General features: G+C 41.3%; 1 protein-coding gene across 1 annotated transcript in view; it reads left to right on the forward strand.

Moving 5' to 3' along the window:
• IFT172 (intraflagellar transport 172) overlaps nucleotides 1-19510 on the forward strand; it is a gene marked incomplete in the record, with an annotated part of 949422 nt that extends 929912 nt beyond the window's left edge. Inside the window, 1 exon segment of the mRNA XM_053710932.1 lies at nucleotides 19352-19510. Within this exon segment, the coding sequence (XP_053566907.1) occupies nucleotides 19352-19441 (90 nt within the window).
• Between the last annotated feature and the right edge of the window lie 2107 nt (nucleotides 19511-21617).

Below are 21617 nucleotides of genomic sequence, written 5' to 3' on the forward strand. Positions count from 1 at the left end.
AATAGCAGTTTGTAACAACGAGTCCACGGCCCTCCCTGTTATTTTAAGACAGGTTTATTTTATTTTTTGAAAACTTCAGTCACCTCTGCACCTTTTTAGCCTTTTCTTTTCTCTTCCTATAACCTTCGGCCGAATGAATGAGGGTGAAGGGGAGGGGCTATATATACAGCTCTGCTGTGGGGGCTCTTTGCCACTTCCTGTTAGCAGGAGGTTAATATCCCACAAGTAAGGATGAAATCCGTGGACTCGTCATATCTTAAAAGAAAGTAATTTATCAGGTAAGTATAAATTTAGTTTTTAGCTAGAAGAGCTTTGTGGCTCAAATATTGGAATGCTGACATGGTATCTAAATCTAGATTACTATCTCTTTCTTTCTAAGGTAACAATTTATTTGGTTCTCAGTTGGATTCCATTATTTCAACTGTCACTGGGGGGAAAGGAGTTTTTTTGGCTCAGAATAAAAGGCCTTAGGGTAAATCTAAAGATTCTAATCGTTTTTGTTCCTTTCGACAGAATAAGGAACAGAAACCAAATCCTTCCCCCAAGGAATCTGGTTCCAATTGGAAGCCTTCTTCATGTTGGAATAAATCCAATCCATTTAAGAAACCAAAGTCAGCCCCTAAGTCCGCATGAAGGTGCGGCCCTCATTCCAGCTCAGCTGGTAGGGGGCAGATTAAGGTTTTTCAAGGATTTTTGGATAAAATCTGTCCAAAATCATTGGATTCAGAGCATTGTCTCTCAAGGGTATCGAATAGGATTCAGAATGAGACCTCCTGTGAGATTTTTTCTCTCACGCGTTCCAGCAAATCCAGTGAAGGCTCAGGCTTTTCTGAAGTGTGTTTCAGATCTAGAGCTCTCAGGGGTAATCATGCCAGTTCCTTTTCAGGAACAGGGTCTGGGGGTTTTTTTCAAATTTATTTATTGTCCCAAAGAAAGAAAATTCATTCAGGCCAGTTCTGGATCTGAAAATTTTGAACCGTTTTGTAAGAGTGCCAACTTTCAAAATGGTGACTATAAGGACTATTCTGCCTTTTGTTCAGACTTACAGGATGCATATCTTCATATTCCGATTCATCCAGAACACTATCAGTTTCTGAGATTCTCTTTTCTAGACAAGCATTACCAATTTGTCGCTCTTGCATTTGGCCTAGCGACAGCGCCAAGAATTTTTTCAAATGTTCTCGGTGCCCTACTCTCTGTAATCAGAGAGCAGGGTATTGCAGTGTTAACTTATTTGGACGATATCTTGGTACTAGCTCAGTATTTACATTCTGCAGAATCTCACACAAATCAACTAGTGTTGTTTCTTCAAAGACATGGTTGGAGGATCAATTTACCAAAAAGTTTCTTGATTCCTCAGACAAGGGTCACCTTTTTAGGTTTCCAGATAGATTCAGTGTCAATGACTCTGTCTCTAACAGACAAGAGACAAATAAAATTGGTTTCAGCTTGTCGGAACCTTCAGCCTCAGTCATTCCCTTCAGTAGCTTTATGCATGGAAGTTTTAGGTCTCATGACTGCAGCATCAGACGTGATCCCCTTTGCTCGTTTTCATATGAGACCTCTCCAGCTTTGTATACTGAATCAATGGTGACAAAGACATCACAATTAATATCCTTAAATACCAATGTTCGACTCTCTCTGACTTGGTGGTTAGACCACCATCGTATAGTTCAAGGGGCCGCCTTTGTTCTTCCAACCTGGACTGTAATCACAACAGATGCAAGTCTTTCAAGGTTGGGAAGCTGTCTGGGGATCTCTGACAAATAAAACCTATAGACATAACAGGTGCATGAACTGCAGAAGTAAATACACCATTTACTTGGCAGGTTGTGAAGATTGTCACCTACAGTACGTAGGTGTGACGACACACAAGACACGTGAACGCATTAGGGAACACCTCTCAGATATAAAAAGTGGTGATCTGACCACCCCCATGGTGCAGCATTTCAAATTGGTACATAATAAACAGGTGGATAGTTTTAAATGGACTATCATTGAAATAGTTAACACCAAAAAGAGAGGGGGTGATAGAGACCAGGCACTAGCTAAAAGAGAAGTGTTCTGGATTTTTCATCTCCAGACCAGATACCCGAAGGGTCTTAATTCGTCCTATGATCTTATCAACTTTTGGAGTTAAGTCTTGGAATGAATGATTGACCTTATAAGAGACAGTATGGAGTTTTTTAGACATATGGCCTTAGCACTTTTACCAATTTTTCCAGGCCAGAGTCTACGTTCAAAGACGATTAATTATTTAATAAATTATTTTTTTCAATTTTTCATATTTTGGAATTTTCTGTCTGAACGTATAGTCTGACTACATATGTCTAATAACATGAAACTTTGGGAGTAGACATTTAGAAGTTACACTTTGATGTAAGTTTCAATATTACCTCATTGTAAATCAAACAGTGGTAGGTCATTGGGAGAATAGCAGTAAAAGTGAGTAGTAGAAGCAACTAGTAATGAATATAATGAAATATGAAAAGATTGGGATTTATGTTAATGTCTCTTTATCGTGCAATAGGCAAGGGGATTGAAAATGAAAGTCTCACATAATATTCACTGTTGCTAGCACATATATCTATACACACAATTTCATGTACATGCAAATGGTTATGTGACAGTTATCATATCCATCTTTAAGGTTTTTTGTTAAAATTGTTTCAATGTCATCTATCAAATATGTTAGTGATTCTTGTATAGTGGATACATGTTAAGCATTTTCAGCAAGTTCAGTGTAACTTAAATATAGGAGAAAGAAGCGTACCTGCATGTTTAACTGTTCAGCAATTAAACAGTTAAAAATCAGAGCATGAGCCTTAGCGAATCAATTGTTTCTTTCATGTAATTAGCAAGAGTCCATGAGCTAGTGACGTATGGGATATACATTCCTACCAGGAGGGGCAAAGTTTCCCAAACCTCAAAATGCCTATAAATACACCCCTCACCACACCCACAATTCAGTTTTACAAACTTTGCCTCCCATGGAGGTGGTGAAGTAAGTTTGTGCTAGATTCTACGTTGATATGCGCTCCGCAGCAAGTTGGAGCCCGGTTTTCCTCTCAGCGTGCAGTGAATGTCAGAGGGATCTGAAGGGAGTATTGCCTATTTGAATTCAATGATCTCCTTCTACGGGGTCTATTTCATAGGTTCTCTGTTATCGGTCGTAGAGATTCATCTCTTACCTCCCTTTCAGATCGACGATATACTCTTATATATACCATTACCTCTACTGATTCTCGTTTCAGTACTGGTTTGGCTTTCTACTACATGTAGATGAGTGTCCTGGGGTAAGTAAGTCTTATTTTCTGTGACACTCTAAGCTATGGTTGGGCACTTTATATAAAGTTCTAAATATATGTGTTTAAACATTTATTTGCCTTGATTCAGGATGTTCAACGTTCCTTATTTCAGACAGTCAGTTTCATATTTGGGGATAATGCATATGAATAAATCAATTTTTTTCTTACCTTAAAATTTGACTTTTTTCCTGTGGGCTGTTAGGCTCGCGGGGGCTGAAAAATGCTTCATTTTATTGCGTCATTCTTGGCGGCGGACTTTCTTGGCGCAAAAATTTTTCTTGTCATTTCCGGCGTCATATGTGTCGCCGGAAGTTGCGTCATTTTTTTGACGTTTTTGCGCCAAAAAAATGTCGGCGTTTACCGGATGTGGCGCCATTTAGGCGCCAAATAATGTGGGCGGTTTTTTTGGCGCTAAAAAAATTTGAGCGTCATTGTTGTCTCCACAATATTTAAGTCTCATTATTTATTGCTTCTGGTTGCTAGAAGCTTGTTCATTGGCATTTTTTTCCCATTCCTGAAACTGTCATTTAAGGAATTTGGTCATTTTTGCTTTATATGTTGTTTTTTCTATTACATATTGCAAGATGTCTCAGATTGTCCCTGAATCAGAAGCCACTTCTGGAAAACGCTTAACTGAGTTTCAGTTCTACCAAAGCTAAGTTCATTTATTTTAAATGTTATAAATGTTTATCTTTAGCTATGGTTTGTAATAAGTTATTATGATATACTTTTACATTCTGAATCCATTAGTATTTATGCTTTATATATTTCCATTCTTACATCTTATGTACAAGAAATATTTAGACGATTTATAAGAAATATTTTTCTGATTCTATTTTAAAGGCTTTGTCTGACTTCGTGCCTTCTAATAAAATTTTTAGGTCTTTTTCACTTCTTTTTTTATTTATTGAAGTTTCAAATGACCAACAACATACTGATTTATCCTTCTCTGATGATGTTTTTTCTCTTTCAGAAATTTTCTTCATCAGATATTGACACTAACAAATCTACTTTTTTATTATTTTTCTATTATTAAAGTACATTTGTTTTTGTTGAAAAAGTGTTGATTATTTTGGATATTAAGGTAACTAGTTCTTTAAGACTAGCTGACACTATTTCTGCCTATTTATTTCTTCTGTGTTTTCAGAGGTTTTCTTTCCAATTCCCCATTCTAGGGAATGGAATAGGCTGAGAATTTTCTTTTATTCCTTCTTCAAGGTTTTAAACTATATTCTTTGCCAGCAGTTAAATTCAATTTGGAGGGTTCTCCAATTTATTGGGGCTATCTCTACTTCTACTAATTATGCTATTGTTTCTATAGCAAAATAGTATTTATTTTCCTTTAGATAGTTGTATCTTATTTATGGAAAATTATTTAGTTTCAGGTACTTTTCTTGGTCCTGTGATTTATTTGGATATTGCATTTGCTTCATTTTTTCTGTTTACTTTAAGATCAAGTATCAGATTATGATTTATTTTAGCATTGTTAAGGGACAACATTTACTAGACTAGGTGCTGTTGCATTTGTCTTGTTGTTTTGCATTTATTGATTATGCAAGTCCACTGTATTGACTGGTCCTTTAAACTGGACTATCATGCTAATAATTTCATTTGTGTCTTCATTTTATTGAATATTTTCGCAAATGAGGGTTAATCTATGTCTTTAGCTTTTTTAGCTAGAAGAATTTTGTGATTTTTAAAAAAAAAATCATATTTCTTTTGTTCTAAGATAATCAATTATTTGTTTTATAATTGGATTCAATTCTTAACTGTTACTCTGGGCTTCAAGATTGAGTTCTAAGACTAAAACTTTAAGCTTATACTAGTTTGGTTGTTCTTATTAAGGAACAAATTCCTGAGTTCTTTCCCAAGTAACATGTTTATAATTGGGGTTTGAAATCAGCTCCCTAATATTGCGATGTACGTGCCGTATTCCAGCTTGGCTGGTAAAGGGCAGGTTAAGACTTCTTTGAAATTTATTTAGTTCTATTTTGTCCAAATTTCTTTGATTTTATTCCAGTAAGGCTAACACTTTCTTTAAGTGTGTTTCTGTCCTATATATTTTGGGTACTGTTGAAGCATGGCTGGGCACCCATGGGGTTCAAGCGCTTCTCAGACCTGGAATCTTCTGGGGTATTTCTTCCAGTTCCTTTTTTTAGGAACCGGGTTTGGAGTTTTATTCAAACTATTTTGCCTTTTTATGGTCATTAATAGCATTATTTGTTTTCATTAGATACAATAAATGCATATTTTCTTTTTTCTGTTTTCATTCAATTTATTTTCTGAGGATGCGGAATCTCATATGATTCACTTGCTCTTCAGGACATAGTTAGAGGATCTTTTTTTTGAAAGCTCTTGATTCCTCACACAAGGGTCACCTTTTTTAGGTTTCCAGATAGTTTGTGTCACTGTCTTTGTCTCTATCAGACAAGGGATAATTCTATTGGGTTCCGTCTGTCGGTACCTTTAGTCTCTATTATTTCCTTCAGTTGCTATATATGCATAGAAGTTTTAGGTCTTATGGCCACAGCATTGGATTCAATTCCCTTTGCTCATTTTCACTAGAAAGAACCTTTCCAGTCTTTTATGAGTATTGTTTCTTCTAGAACATGGTTGGAGGATCAATTTACCAAAAAGTTTGTTGATTCCTCAGACAAGGGTAACCTTTTTAGGTTTCCTGATAGATTCAGTGTCCTTGACTCAAGATTCAGTCTCAATCTTTCCTTTCGGTATCCTTATGCATGGGAAATTCTAGGTCTTATGACTGCTGCATTGGACGCGGTCCCCTTTGCTCATTTCACATGCGACCTCTTCAGTTCTGTATGCTGAACCAGTGGTGCAGGGATTATACAAAGATATCTCAATTAATATCTTTAAAATCGATTGTACGACACTCTCTGATGTGGTGGACAGACCACCATCGTTTAGTTCAGGGGGCTTCTTTTGTTCTTCCAACCTGGACTGTGATTTCAACAGATGCAAGTCTGACAGGTTGGGGAGCTGTTTGGGGGTCTCTGACAGCACAAGGGGTTTGGGAATCTCAGGAGGTGAGATTACCAATCAATATTTTGGAACTCCGTGCAATTTTCAGAGCTCTTCAGTCATGGCCTCTTCTAAAGAGATAGTCGTTCATTTGTTTTCAGACGGACAATGTCACAACTGTGGCATATGTCAATCATCAAGGAGGGACTCACAGTCCTCTGGCTATGAAAGAAGTATCTCGAATACTATGTCCGCCAACCGCTTGGGTATAGGAAAAGCGTCGGGGGGCACCGGAACCTCTAGGAACTTGTCCATCTTACATAATTTCTCTGAAATGACCAAATTGTCACAATCATCCAGAGTAGATAACACCTCCTTAAGCAGTGCGCGGAGATGTTCTAATTTAAATTTAAATGTCACAACATCAGGTTTGGACCTGATTTGAAAGAGATTATTTCAGACATCACTGGGGGAAAGGGCCACGCCCCTCCCACAGGATAGGTCTTTTAAGGCTAAAAATGAGCCTAATTTTCGTCCCTTTCGCAGAAACGGACCAGTCTCTAATTCTGTATCCTCTAAGCAAGAGGGTAATACTTCACAACCCAAACCAGCCTGGAAACCAATGCAAGGCTGGAACAAGGGTAAGCAGGCCAAGAAGCCTACCACTGCTACCAAAACAGCATGAAGGGATAGCCCCCGATCCGGGACCGGATCTAGTGGGGGGGCAGACTTTCTCTCTTTGCTCAGGCTTTGGGCAAGAGATGTTCAGGATCCTTGGGCGCTAGAAATAGTTTCTCAAGGTTATCTCCTGGAATTCAAGGAACTACCCCCAAGGGGAAGGTTCCACAGGTCTCAATTATCTTCAAACCAAATAAAGAGACAGGCATTCTTACATTGTGTAGAAGACCTGTTAAAGATGGGAGTGATACATCCAGTTCCAATAAGAGAACAAGGAATGGGATTTTATTCCAATCTGTTCATAGTTCCCAAAAAAGAGGGAACATACAGACCAATTTTGGATCTAAAGATCCTAAACAAATTTCTCAGGGTACCATCGTTCAAAATGGAAACTATTCGAACGATCCTACCTACTATCCAGGAAAATCAATTTATGACTACCGTGGATTTAAAGGATGCGTACCTACATATTCCTATCCACAAGGAACATCATCAGTTCCTAAGGTTCGCTTTTCTGGACAAGCATTACCAGTTTGTGGCACTTCCATTCGGATTAGCCACTGCTCCAAGGATTTTCACAAAGGTTCTAGGGTCCCTTCTAGCGGTTCTAAGACCAAGGGGCATTGCAGTAGTACCTTACTTGGACGACATCCTGATTCAAGCGTCGTCCCTGTCAAAAGCAAAGGCTCATACGGACATCGTCCTAGCCTTTCTCAGATCTCACGGATGGAAGGTGAACAAAGAAAAAAGTTCTCTTCCCCCGTCAACAAGAGTTCCCTTCTTGGGAACAATAATAGATTCCTTAGAAATGAGGATTTTTCTGACAGAGGTCAGAAAATCAAAACTTCTAAGCTCTTGTCAAGTACTTCATTCTGTTCCTCGTCCTTCCATAGCGCAGGTGCATGGAAGTAATAGGATTGATGGTTGCAACAATGGACATAGTTCCTTTTGCACTAATTCATCTAAGACCATTACAACTGTGCATGCTCAGACAGTGGAATGGGGATTATACAGACTTGTCTCCGACGATTCAAGTAGATCAAAAGACCAGAGATTCACTCCGTTGGTGGCTGACCCTGGACAATCTGTCACAGGGAATGAGCTTCCGCAGACCAGAGTGGGTCATTGTCCCGACGACGCCAGCCTAGTGGGCTGGGGCGCGGTCTGGGAATCCCTGAAAGCTCAGGGTCTATGGTCTCGGGAAGAGTCTCTTCTCCCGATAAACATTCTGGAACTGAGAGCGATATTCAATGCTCTCAGAGCTTGGCCTCAACTAGCAAAGGCCAAATTCATAAGGTTTCAGTCAGACAACATGACGAGCCGTTTGCATATATCAATCATCAGGGGGGAACAAGGAGTTCCCTGGCGATGAAAGAAGTGACCAAGATAATTCAATGGGCGGAGGATCACTCCTGCCACTTGTCTGCGATCCACATCCCAGGAGTGGAAAATTGGGAAGCGGATTTTCTGAGTCGTCAGACATTCCATCCGGGGGAGTGGGAACTCAATCCGGAAATCTTTGCCCAAATAACTCAATTATGGGGCATTCCAGACATGGATCTGATGGCGTCTCGTCAGAACTTCAAGGTTCCTTGCTACGGGTCCAGATCCAGGGATCCCCAGGCGACCCTAGTAGATGCACTAGTAGCACCTTGGACCTTCAACCTAGCTTATGTATTCCCACCGTTTCCTCTCATCCCCAGGCTGGTAGCCAGGATCAATCAGGAGAGGGCCTCGGTGATCTTGATAGCTCCTGCGTGGCCACGCAGGACTTGGTATGCAGACCTGGTGAATATGTCATCGGCTCCACCATGGAAGCTACCTTTGAGACAGGACCTTCTTGTTTCAGGGTCCATTCGAACATCCGAATCTGGTTTCCCTCCAACTGACTGATTTTATCAATGCGTGGGTTTTCAGATTCTGTAATAGATACTCTGATTCAGGCTAGAAAGCCTGTAACTAGAAAAATTTACCATAAAATATGGAAAAAATATATCTGTTGGTGTGAATCTAAAGGATTCCCATGGAACAAGATAAAAATTCCTAAGATTCTATCCTTTCTACAAGAAGGTTTGGAGAAAGGATTATCTGCAAGTTCTCTGAAGGGACAGATCTCTGCTTTATCTGTTTTACTTCACAAAAGACTGGCAGCTGTGCCAGATGTTCAAGCATTTGTTCAGGCTCTGGTTAGGATCAAGCCTGTTTACAGACCTTTGACTCCTCCCTGGAGTCTAAATCTAGTTCTTTCAGTTCTTCAAGGGGTTCCGTTTTGAACCCTTACATTCCGTAGATATTAAGTTATTATCTTGGAAAGTTTTGTTTTTGGTTGCAATTTCTTCTGCTAGAAGAGTTTTAGAGTTATCTGCTCTGCAGTGTTCTCCCGCCCTATCCGGTGTTCCATGCAGATAAGGTGGTTTTGCGTACTAAACCTGGTTTTCTTCCGAAAGTTGTTTCCAACAAAATATTAACCAGGAGATAGTTGTACCTTCTTTGTGTCCGAATCCAGTTTCAAAGAAGGAACGTTTGTTACACAATTTGGACGTAGTCCGTGCTCTAAAATTCTATTTAGAGGCTACTAAAGATTTCAGACAAACATCTTCCTTGTTTGTTGTTTTTTCTGGTAAAAGGAGAGGTCAAAAAAGCGACTTCTACCTCTCTTTCCTTTTGGCTTAAAAGCATTATCCGATTGGCTTATGAGACTGCCGGACGGCAGCCTCCTGAAAGAATCACAGCTCACTCCACTAGGGCTGTGGCTTCCACATGGGCCTTCAAGAACGAGGCTTCTGTTGACCAGATATGTAAGGCAGCGACTTGGTCTTCACTGCACACTTTTGCCAAATTTTACAAATTTGATACTTTTGCTTCTTCGGGGGCTATTTTTGGGAGAAAGGTTTTTGCAAGCCGTGGTGCCTTCCATTTAGGTGACCTGATTTGCTCCCTCCCTTCATCCGTGTCCTAAAGCTTTGGTATTGGTTCCCACAAGTAAGGATGACGCCGTGGACCGGACACACCAATGTTGGAGAAAACATAATTTATGCTTACCTGATAAATTACTTTCTCCAACGGTGTGTCCGGTCCACGGCCCGCCCTGGTTTTTTAATCAGGTCTGATGAATTATTTTCTCTAACTACAGTCACCACGGTATCATATGGTTTCTCCTATATATATTTCCTCCTGTCCGTCGGTCGAATGACTGGGGTGGGCGGAGCCTAGAAGGGATCATGTGACCAGCTTTGCTGGGACTCTTTGCCATTTCCTGTTGGGGAAGAGAATATTCCACAAGTAAGGATGACGCTGTGGACCGGACACACCGTTGGAGAAAGTAATTTATCAGGTAAGCATAAATTCTGTTTTTTTGTATAAAGCACAATTATTCCAATTCCTTATTTTTTTTGATGCTTTCGCACTTTTGTCTTATCACCCCACTTCTTGGCTATGCGTTAAACTAATTTGTGGGTGTGGTGAGGGGTGTATTTATAGGCATTTTGAGGTTTGGGAAACTTTACCCCTCCTGGTAGGAATGTATATCCCATACGTCACTAGCTCATGGACTCTTGCTAATATGAAAGAAATTAATTTATCAGGTAAGTTCTTACATAAATTATGTTTTTTACACCTCTTAAATAGCCCATTAGTGAGAAGGTGGTCAGAGAGCTATGAGTACGGCACACCAGCCGAAATGCGTAAGCTTAGGACACTAAGGGCATGCTTTTGTTTTGGATGTCTACATGTATGCTTTTAACGGATTAATAAAGAGAAAAGTGTTTTACTGCAGCTCCAGGACTCTGTGTTTGGGGATCTCTGACACCACAAGGGGTTTGGAAATCTCAAGAGGTGAGGTTACCAATCAATATTTTAGAACTCCGTGCTATTTTCAGGGCTCTTCAGGTTTGGCCTCTATTGAAGAGAGAACCATTCATTTGTTTTCAGACAGACAATGTCACAACTGTGGCATATGTCAATCATCAGGGTGGGACTCACAGTCCCCTAGTTATGAAAGAAGTATCTTGGATACTTGCTTGGGCGGAATCCAGCTCTTGTCTAATTCTTCTGCCGGTACATATCCCAGGTGTAGACAATTGGGAAGCGGATTATCTCAGCTGTCAGACTTTACATCCGGGGGAGTGGTCACTCCATCCTGATGTGTTTTTCCAGATTGTTCAGATGTGGGGTCTTCCAGAAATAGATCTGATGGCTTCCGATCTGAACAAGAAACTTCCCAGGTACCTGTCCAGGTCCAGAGATCCTCAGGCAGGGACGGTGGATGCGTTATAAGCAGGTTGGTAAAACCAAGGAACTGCTATCTCCCCTCCTCTAGTTCTTCTTCCAAAAGTGATCTCCAAGATCATCATGGAACATTTGTTTGTGTTTCTGGTAGCACCAGCATGGCCTCACAGGTTCTGGTATGCGGACCTTGTCCGGATGTCAGTTGTCAACCATGGCCACTTCCTTTAAGACCAGATCTTCTGTCTCAAGGTCCGTTTTTTCCATCAGGATCTCAAATCATTAAATTTGAAGGTATGGAAATTGCATACATATAAAAAGAGAGAGAGATGCACTCAGCTGAGACAGAACAAAAGCTAGAAAAACTTCTGTGCCTGTTCATTTTAGGGTGCCACTCAGGGTGCATACTCTTTTAGCACACTATGCCCCTTCACAGAGAAAACATTTCCTGTAGCATATCAGTCTGACCCTGCCCAATGACAGTCCAGCACCAAAATACCAGGCAATTCTTCTCTGAACAAGAGAAACAACAACCCCAGACGATCGTTTCAGCCTTCTGTGGGCCTCGTCAGTGAGGTGCAGTCGCATCTCTCTAAGGGCATGTGTGCAAGGAGACCACGTCTGGTTTCCCCTTTTACTCTTAGGGAGACCCAAGAGCAATTTGCATAAATATAAAAAGAGAGAGAGATGCACTCAGCTGAGACAGAAAAAAAAGCTAGAAAAACTTCCGTGCCGGTTCATTTTAGGGTGCCCACTCAGGGTGCATACTCTTTTAGCACATAGTGTGCTAAAAGAGACTGCACCCTGAGTGGCACTGGCCTTGTGGACAAGCACAGAAGTTTTTCTAGCTATTGTTCTGTCTCAGTGAGTGCGTCTCTCCTCTCTATTTTCTTGATTTTATGTAAATTGCTCTTAGGTCTCCCTAAGAGTAAAAGGGGAAACCAGACGTGGACTCCTTGCACACATGCCCTAGAGATATGCAACTGCACCTCACTGACGAGGCCCAAGAGAGGCCGAAACGTACATCTGGGGTTTGTTGTTTGTCTTGTTCAGAGAAGAATTGCCTGGTATTTCGGTGCTGGACTGTCATTGGGCAGGATCAGACTGATATGCTACAGGATATTTTTTTCTCTGTGAAAAGGCATAGTGTGCTAAAAGAGTATGCACCCTGAGTGGCACTGGCCTTGTGGACAAGCACAGAAGTTTTTTCTAGCTATTTGTTCTGTCTGTGAGTGCGTCTCTCTATTTTCTTGATTTGAAGGTATGGAAATTAAACGCCTAGTCATAGAGGTTTCTCTGACTCAGTGATTAATACTATGTTACAAGCTTGTAAATCTGTTTCTAGGAAGGTTTATTATTAGTTTGGGAGACTTACATTTCATGGTGTTCTTCTCATAAATTCTCCTGGCATTCTTTTAGAATTCCTAGAATTTTACAGTTTCTTCAGGATGGTTTGGATAAGGGTTTGTCTGCAAGTTCCTTGAAAGTTCAAATCTCCTCTCTTTCTGTTTTATTTCACAGAAAGATTGCTAAACTTCCTGATATTCACTGTTTTGTTCAGGCTTTGGTTCGTATCAAGCCTGTCATTAAATCAATCTCACCTCCTTGGAGTCTTAATTTGGTCCTGAGAGCTTTACAGGCTCCTCCTTTTGAGCCTATGCATTCTTTGGATATTAAACTACTTTCTTGGAAAGTGTTGTTCCTTTTGGCCATCTCTTCTGCTAGAAGAGTTTCTGAGCTATCTGCTCTTTCTTGTGAGTCACCTTTTTGATTTTCCATCAGGATAAGGCGGGTTTTGCGGACTTCATTTAAATTCTTACCTAAGGTTGTGATTTCTAACAACATTAATAGGTGAAATTGTTGTCCCCTCTATTCCTAAGAATTCTTTGGAGAGATCCTTGCATTCTCTGGATGTTGTAAGAGCTTTGAAATATTATGTTGTAGCTACTAAAGATTTCAGGAAGACTTCTATTTGTTGTCTTTTCTGGTTCTAGGAAAGTTCAGAAGGCTTCTGCCATTTCCTTGGCATCTTGGTTAAAGCTTTTGATTCATCAGCCTTATTTGGAGTCTGGTAAGATCCCGCCACAGAGAATTACAGCTTATTTTACTAGGATCAGTCTCCACGTTGTGTGCTTTTAAGAATGAGGCTTCAGTTGATCAGATTTGCAAAGCAGCGACTTGGTCTTCTTTGCATACATTTACTAAATTCTACCGTTTTTTATGTATTTGCCTCTTCGGAAACAGTTTTGGTTAGAAAGTTCTTCAGGCAGCTGTTTCAGTTGATTCCTCTGCTTATGTTTTAAGGTTTTTTTTTTCTTTTTCAATTATAAGAAAAACGTATTCTTTTGGTTGTGGATTTAATTTTTCAGCAGAATTGGCTGTCTTTATTTTTATCCCTCCCTCTCTAGTGACTCTTCTGTGGAGTTCCACATCGTGGGTATTGATATCCCATACGTCACTAGCTCATGGACTCTTGCCAATTACATGAAAGAAAAACATAATTTATGTAAGAACTTACCTGATAAATTCATTTCTTTCATATTGGCAAGAGTCCATGAGGCCCACCCTTTTTATGGTGGTTATGATTTTTTGTATAAAGCACAATTATTTCCAAATTTCCTTTGTTGATGCTTTCTACTCCTTTCTTTATTCACCCCACTACTTGGCTATTCGTTAAACTGAATTGTGGGTGTGGTGAGGGGTGTATTTATAGGCATTTTGAGGTTTGGGAAACTTTGCCCCTCCTGGTAGGATTGTATATCCCATACGTCACTAGCTCATGGCCAATATGAAAGAAATGAATTTATCAGGTAAGTTCTTACATAAATTATGTTTTCCCCCTCAGTACAGCTCGGTCGCCTGAGACTTTTGTTCCAAGCATACAGGAGCCTTGTATACCTGTTATTTCTCTTGTTAAGTGTATCCAGTCCACAGATCATCCATTACTTGTGGGATATTCTCCTTCCCAACAGGAAGTTGCAAGAGGATCACCCACAGCAGAGCTGCTATATAGCTCCTCCCCTAACTGCCATATCCAGTCATTCTCTTGCAACTCTCAACAAAGATGACTTAGTAAGAGGAGAGTGGTTTATTATAGTTAGTTTTCTTAACTTCATCAAAAGTTTGTTATTTTTAAATGGTACCGGAGGTGTACTGTTTTATCAAAGGCAGCATTAGAAGAAGAATCTGCCTGTGATTTCTATGATCTTAGCAGAAGTAACTAAGATCCATTGCCGTTCTCACATATTCTGAGGAGTGAGGTAACTTCAGAGAGGGAATGGCGTGCAGGTTTTCCTGCAATAAGGTATGTGCAGTTAACATATTTCTAGGGATGGAATTTGCTAGAAGAAATGCTGCTGATACCGGATTAATGTAAATTAAGCCTAAATGCAGTGATTTAATAGCGACTGGTATCAGGCTTATTAACAGAGATACATACTCTTATAAAAGTGTAATATAAAACGTTTGCTGACATGTTAATCGTTTTTTATATATGCTTTGGTGATAAAACTTATTGGGGCCTAGTTTTTTCCACATGGCTGGCTTTATTTTTGCCTAGAGGCTTTCCATCTGTTATAGTATAAAAGTTACAGTTGGTGCAGTTAAAATTACAAACTGTGACATTCAGCTTCCCTCAGCAGTCCCCTGCATGCTATAGGACATCTCTGAAGGGCTCAAAAGGCTTCAAAAGTAGGAGCTGTGGCAGTTGTTATGACTGTTTAAAAAACATATTTTTCGTTTTGTTAATCTGTATTTTGTATTAAGGGGTGGTTAATCATCCATTAGCAAGTGGGTGCAATGCTCTGCTAACTTATTACATACACTGTAAAAATTTCGTTAGTGTAACTGCCTTTTTTTTACTGTTAATTTCAAATTTTGCCAAAATATGTTTCTCTTAAAGGGGCACAGTAACGTTTTTTTATATTGCTTGTTAACTTTTGTTTAAAGTGTTTTCCAAGCTTGCTAGTCTCATTGCTAGTCTGTACAAACATGTCTGACACAGAGGAAACTACTTGTTCATTATGTTTAAAAGCCATGGTGGAGCCCCATAGGAGAATGTGTACTAAATGTATTGATTTCACCTTAAACAGTAAAGATCAGTCTTTATCTATAAAAGAATTGTCACCAGAGGGGTCTGTCGAGGGGGAAGTTATGCGATCAGCTCCCTCTACTTCAAAACAAGAGGGAACTTTTCCTCAATCTAAGCAGGCCTGGGAAACCTACCCAGTCCTGGAACAAGGGCAAGCAGGCCAGAAAAGGCCTGCTGCTGCCTCCAAGACAGCATGAAGAGCCGGCCCCCTATCGACAAATGGATCTAGTAGGGGGCAGACTCTCTCTCTTCGCCCAGGCCGTGGGCAAGAGATGTTCAGGATCCCTGGGCGTTGGAGATCATATCTCAGGGATATCTTCTGGACTTCAAAGCTTCTCCCCCACAAGGGAGATTTCACCTTTAAAGATTATCTGCAAACCAGATAAGAAAGAGGCATTCCCTAAGCTGCGTGCAAGACCTCCTTGTAATGGGAGTGATCCATCCAGTTCCCGCGGGACGGAACAAGGACAGGGGTTTTATTCAAATCTGTTTGTGGTTCCCAAAAAAGAGGGAACCTTAGACCAATTTTGGATCTAAAGATCCTAAACAAATTCCTCAGAGTTCCATCATTCAAGATGGAAACTATTTGAACCATTTTACCCATGATCAAGAGGGTCAGTACATGACCACAGTGGACTTAAAGGATGCCTACCTTCCACATTCGATCCACAAGATCTATCATCGGTTCCTCTGAGGTTTGCCTTTCTAGACAGGCTATTACCAGTTTGTAGCTCTTCCATTCGGGTTGGCTACAGCCCCAAGAATTTTTACAAAGGTTCTGGGCTCACTTCTGGCGGTTCTAAGACCGCGAGGCATAGCGCGTGAATCCTTACCTAGACGACATCCTGATACAGGCGTCAAGCTTTCAAATTGCCAAGTCTCATACTAGAGATAGTTCTGGCATTTCTGAGGTCGCATGGGTGGAAAGTGAACGAAGAATCAGAGTTCTCTATCTCCTCTCACAAGGGTTTCCTTCCTAGGGACTCTGATAGATTCTATAGAAATGAAAATTTATCTGACGGAGTCCAGGTTATCAAAAACTTCTAAAATGCTTGCCGTGGTTCTTCACTCCATTCCGCGCCCACGGTGGCTCAGTGCAAGGAAGTAATCGGCTTAATGGTAGCGGCGATGGACATAGTGCCATTTGCGAGCCTGCATCTCAGACCGCTGCAATTATGCATGCTCAGTCAGTGGAATGGGGTTTACACAGATTTGTCCCCTCTCCTAAATCTGGATCAGGAAACCAGAGATTCTCTTCTCTGGTGGTTATCTCGGGTCCATCTGTCCAAAGGTATGACCTTTCGCAGGCCAGATTGGACCATTGTAACAACAGACACCAGCCTTCTAGGTTGGGGTGCAGTCTGGAACTCCCTGAAGGCTCAGGGTTCATGGACTCAGGAGGAGAAAACTCCTCCCAATAAATATTCTGGAGTTAAGAGCAATATTCAATGCTCGTCTAGCTTGGCCTCAGTTAGCAACACTGAGGTTCATCAGATTTCAGTCGGACAACATCACGACTGTGGCTTACATAATCCATCAAGGGGGGACCAGGAGTTCCCTAGCGATGTCAGAAGTCTCCAAGATAATTCGCTGGGCAGAGACTCACTCTTGCCACCTATCAGCGATCCATATCCCAGGGGTAGAGAACTGGGAGGGCGGATTTTCTAAGTCGTCAGACTTTTCATCCGGGGGAGTGGGAAACTCCATCCGGAGGTGTTTGCTCTATTGGTTCTCCGTTGGGGCAACACCAGAACTGGATCTCATGGCGTCTCGCCATGAATGCCAAGCTTCCTTGTTACGGATCCAGGTCCAGGGACCCAGAAGCGGCACTGATAGATGCTCTAGCAGCGCCTTGGTTCTTAAACCTGGCCTATGTGTTCCACCGTTTCTTCTGCTCCCTCGTCTGATTGCCAAAATCAAACAGGAGAGAGCATCGGTGATATTGATTAGCGCCCTGTCGTGGCCACGCAGGACCTGGTAATGCAGACCTAGTGGACATGTCATCCTTTCCACCATGGACTCTGCCCTCTGAGACAGACCTTCTAATACAAGGTCCTTTCAATCATCCGAATCTACTTTCTCTGAAAACTGACTGCATGGAGATTGAATGCTTGATCCTTTCAAAGAGTGGCTTCTCCGAGTCAGTAATTGATTCCCTTAATACAGGCACGAAAGCCTGTCACCAGGGTAAATTACCACAAGATTTGGCGTAAATATCTTCATTGGTGTGAATCCAAGAATTACTCATGGAAGTAGGGTTAGGATTCCTAGGATATTGTCCTTCCCCCAAGAGGGTTTGGACAAAGGACTATCAGCTAGTTCTTTAATGGGACAGATTTCTGCTCTGTCTATTCTTTTACCTCAAGCGTCTGGCAGAAGTTCCAGACGTTCAGGCATTTTGTCAGGCTTAGTTAGAATTAAGCCTGAGCTTAAACTTGGTTCTTAAAGTTCTTCAAGGGTTCCGTGTTGAACCCCTTCATTCTATTGATATCAAACTTCTATCATGGAAGTTCTTTTTCTGATAGCTTTTTTCCCTCGGCTCGAAGAGTCTCTGAGTTATCTGACTTACATTGTGATTCTCCTTATCTGATCTTTCATTCAGATAAAGTAGTTCTGCGTACAAAACATGGGTTTTTACCTAAGGTGGTTTCTAACAAGAATATCAATCAAGAGTTGTTGTTCCATCATTATGCCCTAATCCTTCTTCAAAGAAGGAACGTCTTTTGCATAATCTAGACGTAGTCCGTGCATTGAAGTTTTACTTGCAGGCTACTAAAGATCTTTCGCCAAACATCTCACCTGTTTGTTATTTTACTCTGGACAGAGGAGAGGTCAAAAGGCCTCGGCAACCTCTCTTTCTTTTTGGCTTCGGAGTATAATCCGTTTAGCATATGAGACTGCTGGACAGCAGCCCCCTGAAAGAATTACAGCTCATTCTACTAGAGCTGTGGCTTCCACCTGGGCCTTTAAAAATGAGGCCTCTGTTGAACAGATTTGCAAGGCTGCGACTTGGTCTTCGCTTCATACCTTTTCAAAATTTTACAAATTTGATACTTTTGCTTCTTCGGAGGCTGTTTTTGGGAGAAAGGTTCTACAGGCAGTGGTTCCTTCCGTTTAAGTACCTGCCTTGTCCCTCCCATCATCCGTGTACTTAAGCTTTGGTATTGGTATCCCACAAGTAATGGATGATCCGTGGACTGGATACACTTAACAAGAGAAAACATAATTTATGCTTACCTGATAAATTTATTTCTCTTGTAGTGTATCCAGTCCACGGCCCGCCCTGTCCTTTTAAGGCAGGTCTAAATTTTAATTAAACTTCAGTCACCACTGCACCCTATGGTTTCTCCTTTCTCGGCTTTTTTCGGTCGAATGACTGGATATGGCAGTTAGGGGAGGAGCTATATAGCAGCTCTGCTGTGGGTGATCCTCTTGCAACTTCCTGTTGGGAAGGAGAATATCCCACAAGTAATGGATGATCCGTGGACTGGATACACTACAAGAGAAATAAATTTATCAGGTAAGCATAAATTATGTATTATCTACTGTAACACACAGTGTAACAATGTAAACCCCTTCTGCAATTTTTAGCTGCCCCCTCATATAAACCCTGCAGTGAGCTGTAATAAGACAGTAAACAGTATAAATTCATCACTTTACATTCTTTTGTATTAAGTGAACTGTAATCTTCAGCCCACAAAACATAAGATAGTGACATACACTGATTATACCAAACACCCAATGTGACGTTGTGTTCCCTGAGGCTATTATCATGTAGCTGTAACCCTTAACTAGTAAATGTACCTTCTGATAGCCTGATGCAATGTGTGTTGTATGTGTATACCCAGCTCATTGTTCCCTATGGTCATTTTGTTATCTCTTGTGGCTTCTTCTGTTACACTTTATGGTCCAGTGCTGGTAATGTCCCCACTATCCTTCTATAATGTCATGTGATTGGTTATTCCTGGTAGTAATGATTCCTGGTTCCTCATCTGTTTATCTGGATTTGGTAACTACAGAGGAATTCAAACTGATTCGCTCACGCGTTTACTCCTTTCTGTGTTCCCAGACCAGCCACAGTCCGGAGTGTCAAGATGTCCTGAAGTTCATCAGCCGGTGGTGTGGGGGGCTCCCGACCACCAGCTTCTCCTTCCAGTGAGGCCTCTTCAATGACATAATTGTGCCCGAGCCCCACACTGTTTTATGTTAATAAAGCTTTAAACAACAAGATGTTTATTTCATGATTGGGGGGGGGGGGTGTAACAACATCAGACACTGTGTAAAACAGATGCAAGTCTAAGGTGTTAATTAAGCATCAGTGTGTGTCACAGTATCCTCCACTGTCTGCAAGTTTTCAGAATGTAGGTAACATTATTAATAGGGATGATAGACAATGTGTAATCTTCTGACACAATACCTGACAGCAGGGTGCTATATGGGGAGCCCCAGACTGGCTCATCCAATTGCTTCAATTGAAACTTAAAAACAAACACTCAATCACTGCACAGCTCTACCCTAGCATTGGCATGTACTTATAAACTAGACCTAGGAGATGTTTGTCCCCTACATGCAATCTACTACAAACAAGATGCCCCAACTACAGATGGTGCCCCTTAGTGTTGTTAATTCAAATGTCCAATGCCTGAAGCACATAAACAATATCAATATAGACACAATATCCAAATCATGCTCCCACAGTCTCTACACAACAAGGATTTGAAAAAGCAAGAATTTAGAAATAATTATAATGCTGTTATATTAATAGTATAAGTTTCAGACAATAGTTTCTAGAGAATCTGGCTTCCAGGGCGGAATTTTAAAATGTCCTCACCCCAAAATGTTACCTTCAATGTCTTACTATACATTAGTTTTAAATGTTACACCCACAGAGGCACCTAGAGACACAACCCATGCGTGTGCGCACGCACACAGGCATGCACAGTCACAAGCACCCATATGCACACACACAGGCACCCATAGACATGCACAGACACAAACGCCCATATGCACAGACACATAGGCACCCATAGATATCCTCATGCACAGACACACAAGCAACCATAGACACCCACATGCACAGACATAAACAGCCATAGATATCCACATTCACAAACACCCATAGACCTCTGCATGCACAGACACACAAGCAACCATAGGCATCCACTTGCACGGATGAACAAGCAACCATATGCACAAACACACATTGTCACCTGCATGGACACACACAAGCATCAATAGACATCCACATGTATAGGCATTCAAGCACCACCCATACGTGCACATGCATAGAAACCCATAGACATCCAGATGCACAGACAGACAACCATCCATAGACATCCACATTCACAAACACACAAGCAACCATAGACACCCGCATGCACAGACACACAAGCAACCATAGGCATCCGCATGGACAGACACACAAGCAACCATAGGCATCCGCATGGACAGACACACAAGCAACCATAGGCATCCGCATGGACAGACACACAAGCAACCATAGGCATCCGCATGGACAGACACACAAGCAACCATAGGCATCCGCATGGACAGACACACAAGCAACCATAGGCATCCGCATGGACAGACACACAAGCAACCATAGGCATCCGCATGGACAGACACACAAGCAACCATAGACATCCCTATGCACAGACACACAAGCAACCATTGACATCCGTATGCATAGACACACAAGCGGCCATATGCGCACACAGTCACCCACATGCGCGCACACACAAGCATCAATAGACATCCACATGCATAGACATTTAAGCACCCATATGCGCACACATAAGCACCCATAAACATCCACATGTGCACAAACACCCATATGCACACACAATCACCCATATCCCCACAAGCACCCATAGACATCTGCATGCACAGACACAAGCACCCACAAACACCCATATGTGCAGACACACAGGCATCCATAGACATCCACATGCACAGACATACAAGCACGCAATCACTCATAGCTACACAGGTACCCATAGAATATAGCACTGCATGACAGTTCTGCTGCATTTCTGTATGTGAACGAGAGAAAAAATCAGTACAATATAGCACTGCATAATGTGACAGTTCTGCTGCATTTCTCTATTTGGAGAGACAAGATCAGTACAATATAGCACTGCATGACATGACAGTTCTGCTGCATTTCTGTATGTGACAGAGAGACAAGATCAGTACAATATAGCACTGCATGACATGACAGTTCTGCTGCATTTCTGTATGTGACAGAGAGACAAGATCAGTACAATATAGCACTGCATGACATGACAGTTCTGCTGCATTTCTGTATGTGAAGATAGACAAGATCAGTACAATAT

This window comes from Bombina bombina, chromosome 4 (genome assembly GCF_027579735.1).
Source record: "Bombina bombina isolate aBomBom1 chromosome 4, aBomBom1.pri, whole genome shotgun sequence".
In the NCBI taxonomy this organism is placed as follows: domain Eukaryota; kingdom Metazoa; phylum Chordata; class Amphibia; order Anura; family Bombinatoridae; genus Bombina; species Bombina bombina.